At 43.7% G+C, this 8,084-nt stretch overlaps 1 protein-coding gene across 1 annotated transcript; it reads left to right on the top strand.

The window, feature by feature from the left end:
* Positions 1–3,083: 3,083 nt before the first annotated feature.
* Positions 3,084–7,092, top strand: sox4b (SRY-box transcription factor 4b). Its single transcript, XM_072461430.1, has one exon. The coding sequence runs from the start codon at positions 3,573–3,575 to the stop codon at positions 4,788–4,790; it is 1,218 nt and encodes a 405-aa protein (XP_072317531.1). The 5' UTR covers positions 3,084–3,572; the 3' UTR covers positions 4,791–7,092.
* The last annotated feature ends 992 nt before the right edge of the window (positions 7,093–8,084 follow it).

Genomic DNA, 8,084 nt, shown 5'->3' with positions numbered 1-8,084 from the left:
AACTGATCAACTTTTCAGCTGTCCCTCCAGGTGCACGGTCTAAAAAAGTTTTTATCACAAGTACCCAAACCTGTACTTCAGTCAGTGTAATAGTGCTGGAGTGGAAGATTGCTGTGGACTGCATAGGTTAAAAGCAAAAGACAGAAGTGAATGCACATTTAAAGTTGTTCAGTGGCTGTTCACAATATCACCTCTATAATATAGAGTCATCTCTGTGTGTATAAATGCTTTTGAGTTTGGTCAGTAGGCTTTATTAGATAGGTAAGAACAGCTTGAACAGGACATGCAGTAAATTGTGGCTTCACTTGGAGCCTGGCATATGTGCTGTGCCTTAACCACTCGACCACCGGGCAGCACGATTTAATGTGAATAGGGGGGAAAATTGGATTCTGTGGTTTATTTACGTAAATGTAAGAGAAAAGGAGTTACAAGTTTGTGATCATCTAATGCTGTCAAATATTCAAGGCATTTTACATGTAAAAATGGCAGATTTGGGACATATGAAACTGAAAAATGATAGAACCAGGTTTGAATTTCTTAATTAATTTTGTAGACATGGACAAAAAATATACAGAGGATTTTGAATATCAAATATATTTGAGTAAACTTGATCTGACTGAAATTCGGCATTTTAAACAAAGCTAATTTTGCCTATTTTTGGAGCAAAAAACATATAAACTCATAAGGTGTGGAATTAGATACAAAATAAATCCTTCTTTATGACCCATCAAAAGCACAAGTACAAGACTGTAAAGGTTGAGCTGTTACTTTAAGGGCCGATCTTTATGTCTGCATTTTGAGAAAACGGCCTTTGAAGTTACAATGTCCCATATAAATCTATGGATGCAAGTGGATTAAATGAATGTAAAACATCTTTAGGTGCAGACTGGGCAATGCTGTAGTGTCAAAGCTAAAGCCTATATGATGAATGATCAAACAAAACATGGATGAGGAGAAAACTCTAACTTTTCTGCTTTCAGTTCGATGTATATTGTCTTATACTTGTATATAAGAAGTGTAGCGTGCTGAAAGATAATGTCCACAGCTGTTCCTTGACAGTTGGCCCTGTCCTTGTAAACATAGATTCTCACTGTTAAAGAGTTGTTGCTCAAATGACCCTTAGGATTTTATGATCAGTGTGTTATTTAAGTTACTCCAGTCGTTCCAGAACGATTAGGACATACAATCATGCCAAATAAATGTGTGTTATAACTTTTTTGTGCCTCCTTATTAGAAATCATTGAGTTTACGATTTCATATTTTTATTTCCATTGCAGGTTCTGCTCCATGAACACACAAATTGGAGCCCAATTACCCAATGCTTTACTTGGATGCGCTGAAGATATGAGCCCATATTGAACATAATTGTAGCCAGTGAATTGCATCCGGTAAGGTGAGTACCTTGCCTCAATACTAATTTCCCTGTGGTGATCCCAGTCACCTCTGTCTCTCTCCTCATATGCTCAGATCTGCATTATCTCCATCTTGTTCTGAGTTAACGATTACTCCGTGGCACAAGGGCTGGCTAAATGGCTTTATGATCATGTGACTGGTTGGCCTTCACATTGACCACACGCTGCAGACATTAGACATCATTCTCTTGCTCTATTAGAAGTTAAAAGATTCATTGAGGCTGGTGGCTCACGTTTGACAAAGATCTGTCCTTTGTCACCTGTCTGGAGCAAAATGAAGGCTGATTACGCTGACAGAAAGAGAGGAGGCAAAGGGCTTTATATGCCTTCCTATTGCACTGAGACATTATGTAATTCACCTCTGGTAACTGCTCTGTGCGCTTGGTCTCTGATCCCTTTTACCCTCGGACCCAAATCCTGTCTGGCTCTGCAACGCCATCTAGCGGTGACTCTCCACGTCCTGCCTGCTGCTGTCTGCCTCGTGTGTCACAATTCTGCTTTTCATATCCCACCCCATTGATAAGCGCACTGATGTACCAATAATACTAATACATTTCCGAGCCAATTAAATTACAAAGACTATAACTTCCTTCGCACTGAAATAATGATTAAAGAAAAGAAGAAAAAAAATATCTTATCAATTAATCACTTGGATAATTGAGGATTTTTAGATCGTTTGAAAAATATATATCTGACCAGTGTGATGAAACGTTTATGATCCATACGCGTGAAACCCCGCGTTACCTCTGCGTAAAAGTGACCACGTGCGCCACTTACGCACAGTGCCATGTGTTTATTTGTCTGTCACCGGAGAAGCTGCGGGTTTATGTCGGCGCGCGCCCGGGCAGTTTGTCACTTAAAACGGGGCTGCACTGTCTCCGCGCCGGGTTTAGCGTCCTGGAGATCTGGATTGTGCGTTATTTGACACACACACACAAAAAAAAAAAAAAAAAGAAAGAAAGAAAATAGTCCTGCCCCGCCTGATCCAGAGAGAGGGAAAGAGGGAGGGAGAGAGGTTATACAGTTGGCTTCCAATCTTCACACCAGACTAACGATAACGCTGCGCACGGGAGACGTTTCATTGGTGAGAGAGGCGCCGTGGAAACACTTTCTGCTCAGACACAGAGAGCGTGACAGCAACCACCTGTGGACACAAATTAATAGAAATAAATTAAAAAAAAGAAGGGACGCGTTAGATAAAGTTGGCAAAAATCATAACAAGTGAAAAAAAAAGTAGCAAAAAGTTTCCGCAACAACAAGGCTATACCTGTGTAATAATTATGCTGTGTTTATTACAATAACTCTATTCCAAAACATGCTTTTCCTCGTGTCTATGGCTTTAGTACCACTCTATTACCCGAGTAGAACAGGGTGTACGGAGTGAAGTTTCCATATGGTAACTTCCCATATGGATCTATGCTAATGGCACACACATGCTCGCGGTGAGGCAGAGCAGAGAAGGGGTCCATAACATAAGCCATGTCTGTTGAGAAAAAAAATGAAGTTTCTTGTTGTATTCTGGAATGAGGTCAGACACGAGACTCCTCATTGCACGCGCTGATTATTATTAGATTCTCTGAGCCAATGGGAGCCAAGAGGGGCGTGTATTTGGCGCGGAGGCAGGCTAGCGACAGCGTCCCATTGGTGGATTTTTATCGCTGTTGTATCTGGGAAGGGATAAATTGAAGCAAAGGGCCGGTTTTTTGGAAGCTTGCTGGAAACTCGACTGCAGCTTTTGCAAATGGAAAGGCGGACAGTGTGACTCGCTCAAGACTGCCTTTCCCCACACTCAGCATGCATGGCTTTTGTTTGTAGGAGAGTGAACAGGGTTGATACCTTACACACTGTTGGAGCCTTTCAAAGACGCGTGTTCACTCAGTCCGGCGCTCAGTAGACTCAGAGCCTGACGAGAGCACGGCAGAGACTGGAGAGAGCCGCGCGGCACATACTAAACCCTGGAAATTAAACTTTTTTTAACAACATATCCGGGCCTTTTGGGGCTACACTGGAGCGCACTTCTCAGGACTCAACTGTTTTACACTGTTTTTACGCAGCGCAAACTGTGAAGAGTGGCTGAAAAAGCGCTGAGCTTGCTTTAAGGTGACGAGGGGGAGAGAAAGCCTGTACTTGCTCTCCCTCCGCGCGCTCGCACCGGACAGCATGGTGCAGAAAATGAGCCACACGGAGAGCACCGCAGAGGCGCTCTCCTTCTTCGGCGGGGACTCGAGCTCCGACTCCGGCGCGTGCATGGACATGGACGCGGCCGCCTCGCCTCTCTCCCCGGGCTCCACGGCGTCATCCACCGCGGGGGACAAGCTGGGGGAGAACCCGGCGTGGTGCAAGACCCCGAGCGGCCACATCAAGCGGCCCATGAACGCGTTCATGGTGTGGTCCCAGATCGAGAGGAGGAAGATCATGGAGCAGTCCCCGGACATGCACAACGCGGAGATCTCCAAGCGGCTGGGCAAGCGGTGGAAGCTGCTGCGAGACAGCGACAAGATCCCGTTCATCCGAGAGGCGGAGCGGCTGCGGCTCAAGCACATGGCGGACTATCCCGACTACAAGTACCGGCCCAGGAAGAAAGTCAAGTCAAGCGCGTCCAAACCCGGCGACAAGGCGGACAAAGTCAGCGGCAGCTCGAACAACACCAGCACAAACAATAAGACATCTTCATCCAGGAAGAGTGGCTCCAAGTCACCGAAGCCACACAAATCAGTCTTCAACACCAAAGCGTTTGACTCAGAGCATCACAACTCCCTCTACAAGTCCAAGCCTTTCTCCTCCAAGCACGGCCAGGACTCCAAGAAGCCCAAGCGGGTCTACGTCTTCGCCAACCCGGCGTCCTCGGTGGTGGTCCCGGCCAGTCCCACGCTCAGCAGCTCGGCGGAGAGCAGCGACCCGCTCAGCCTGTACGAGGACGCGGCGGGCTGCAGGGAGGAGGACGCGCACTCCCCGAGCTCCAGCACCAGCAGCACGAGCAGCACGAGCAGCGGAAGCACGAGCGGCGGCGGCGGGAGCGGCGGCACCGGGGCGGGAGGGCTGTACGGGGGCCACACGTACACCAGCAGTCGCCGCTCCTCGTCGCCGACTCCCTCCGCCACGCACTCGTCCCACTCCTCGTCCTCGTCGTCTTCCTCGGAGGACGAGGAGTTCGAGGACGACTTACTGGACATCAACCCGAGCCCGAGCTTCGACGGCATGTCCCTGAGCAGCGGCTTCGGCTCCTCGGCGCTGGACAGAGACTTGGATTTGAACTTTGAGTCCGGCTCCGGGGGGTCCCACTTTGAGTTCCCCGACTACTGCACACCGGAGGTCAGCGAGATGATCTCCGGGGATTGGCTCGAGTCCACGATCTCCAATCTCGTGTTCACGTACTGAGCGCAGAAAAAGTGACTCTTTGAAATTAAGTTAAATCTAAAAAAGAAAAAAGAAAAAGTGGGCGTTCGTAGTTTGCGTGGCGCGCCAGGCTATAGAGCGACAAAGCCCCGGTGCAAACCTCTTTCCCTCGCCCTGCAAGTCGCTGGAAAACAAACTTTGTGTTTTGTGGACTCGGGCTTAAAAGAAGTGGATGAAAAAGAGGGAGAGAGCAGACTGTAGCGGCAGATGTGCGCGCACTGACACGCTCCTCAGCTCCGACTGTTTTGAACTTAAACTGTGATTTATTTGCACGATAGCTTCACGGTCCGCCGTTCACTTTTTTAATAGAAAAAGGGGACATTTCACGAGTTTGAACGCTCCAAGTGAACACCACTAACAAGGTACAATAGGACTGCTGTGTCGTGCGACAGGTTTATTGTTGTGTGTCACAAAGAGGGATTTGCTTTTTCTTTTTTGATAAACCGAGGTGGGTTGTCGTTTTTTTTTTAAGTTTTCAAGTATTTTCAAACGCAAAAAACACGTTAAAAGCATGATCGCCGACTTTGTTCCTATCTTGTGCTGAGATTTTCTGTGAGAACACTTTAGTCTTGATAGTATTTAAAATGGATAGGTGGCGCTCACTTCGGTTCTTTCTCTCTAAAGACAAAATATGGACATTGAAATAATCACCAGCTGTTGTAATGTTTCAAACTTCTTCAGGATTCAACTTCAAATCTGTGCTGAACTTTATATACACTTTCTCTATACGATTCAGGACCAAATTGTTTATTGTTTATTTCAGATGATAGCTATAGAGAAATCCTCACTGTTTTTTTTTTGTTCATTCTCTGAGCTTTGTTTTTTTTGTACATGTGTCAGATGCCATTTTATACTGGATATTGTATTTATATACTGGGCCAAGCATTTTTGACTTGATCATTTTTTTATTTCTTGTACTAGTCCTGTTGTTTTTGTCACTATGTCTGTCACATTTCCTTCTCAGGCGAAGGGCTAGAGTTTTACGGACACACAACTTTTTAAGTTCTTTTTATATCAAAATGTACACACTTTTTGGACACTTAAAGAGAAGAAACAGTTTGTTTATTTTCTCAGTGTATTTTTGTACAAATCTATATGGAAAAGGGGAAGTCAACAATCGGCGTGTGTAGCCTAATACAGTTGTATTGGATTTCCTAATTTTTAGACATGGGTAGGCTGGTTTCAATGCTGCCTTCAAGTGCTCATGCTTACCTTATACTTTTGAGAATTGTACTGTTTTAATTTATTAATCCAAGGCACCAAACTACTATTACAGGGAAACAATCTTCTACCAGCAGTTGGGAGTGACACTCTTTTGATTGCTGACCCACGTGACATATTAAATATAGATCCCTTCTAGATATGAACGATAGCACTTGAACGCAGCACCAGTCTTTCTATCAGCCTCCCTCCTACGTTTACAGTGCCAAGTCTGCAGACTTCTTAAAGGCACAGGCACACACGCTGCCTGTGCACCACGTGGTTTTCCAACAGCATCACTCTCTCCAACAAACCACTCCTTAATTTTGTTGCGTTTCCTTTCTGATAATCCTGCCTATGACAACAACATGAGGAGATTGTAGCTTTAAATTTGACTTGTTTGTCACTGTTTGTCATGAATTGATGTCAGATCTACCGGACAGGTTACATAATAACAAGCAACAAAAGTGAGAACAGCAAGCATATTCAAATTTCTGACTTGAGTTCATCTACTTGTACTGCGTTTCTCATTGTATTTGAATATATAATCTTTTCTACTTGTCCGCTAACTAGCTAATAATTGTTTTAGTATCTTTATGGCATGGTGAATAGCATTTGTATTTCAGATTCAGGTTATTAGCTGTTGTGTTTTTAAGAAAAAAATGAAAAACGAAAAATGATGAAACGTGAACTCGATCTTTGTATATTTGACTGTATCATAAAGCAAAAAGATTGTGTGTTTATGTACGTTGTTGCTATCAAGGACAGGCACTGTCTTGAACTGCTATCTTTTACACTCTTACACTTATGAGGTGGTCAGTTCAGGACTCATTTTTATATATATCAAAGCATTTTAAATATATTAACTTTATTTTTCATTCATCCTGTGCAATATGCTGTGTAGATTTCGTTCATTTATTGTCTAATCATGCCATATACAAAGGAACCATCCTTCGTAGGGGCTCAAAGGGGGGGAGACTCATGCCAGCTAAATTGTGTCCATTCACTGCCTGTCAGATTGTTGATATAAACTTGTGTACAGAACTTTTTTCAAAGAAGGAAATAAATATCAGCTGGAACTGAACTTTACTATTTCATGGTGATTTTTGCCTTGTGACTTTCTGCATCTCCCAGTGACTACACTCTTCAGAATACAATCATTTGACACAAAATGTCAGAGCTACATTATGTGTTTGAGCTTTATCTTGAAATTAGATTCTTATGCCAAACGTGTGTTTAGGTGTTATGTTTCACACATGCATACATGTATGATTTTGTCACTGCATGCTAAACCACTGTCAGTAAAAGTAAGAAAATATGCAAATCCTCCAAGTCAGAGGCTCACGGTACAAACCGACATTCTGGTAATATACAGCATTTTTCAAAACTTATAGAAGGAATAGTATAAGGAAATATAATGAAAAACCTTACCTATATTGTCATTGTAATAATGAAATCTCTTTCATTGTTTTGGTTATAGAATGAAAACCCTTTCCCTGGTGCATTATACATTAGAAGACAAAATAGATCTTCTGTTTTTACAGTGGTAACACTTGTTCTAGTCCTGCTTTAGAACGCTTTTACACATGCAGAAATAGAGAATCCATGTTAGACCAGCTATGAGATGATGAATATGAGCAGTTATGTTACCATCTACTCAGTAACACTACTACTGCATTACTAATGTACTACCCATGTAAGCAATTTTCATGCTTAGTATTTCAAACTGATGCTGTAAGCTTCTGTTTAAAGCTAGAGACCTCCACTTGTGCACTGAAAAGCACCTCCTAATCTAACAGTAAAAATAAAATTGTAGTTCATGAAATTACAGTTCTACAGCTAAACATTATATTTCATATAAGATAGCAGGCAGTGGTGAGGTACACTGCTGTCTGGTGTTCAGACAGTCATGGTTCCCTTCCCCCTCTCCAGACAGTCCCTCATTGTGGGGGATGGGCCGGTCTCGCAGCAGCAGTCAGCCAAGGGCCCTCCAGCATCGCTGACTATAGCGTTATGTGTGTCTATCTACCTCCACTCTCTATATGTCTTCTGGTAGGAGGTTGTGAGCAATCTATG

The sequence above is a fragment of the Eucyclogobius newberryi genome, unplaced genomic scaffold, assembly GCF_026437365.1.
Source record: "Eucyclogobius newberryi isolate DKJ021-1_F unplaced genomic scaffold, fEucNew1.0.hap1 SCAF_3, whole genome shotgun sequence".
Taxonomy (NCBI): Eukaryota; Metazoa; Chordata; class Actinopteri; order Gobiiformes; family Gobiidae; genus Eucyclogobius; species Eucyclogobius newberryi.
This window is presented reverse-complemented; position numbering and strand designations above follow the sequence as displayed.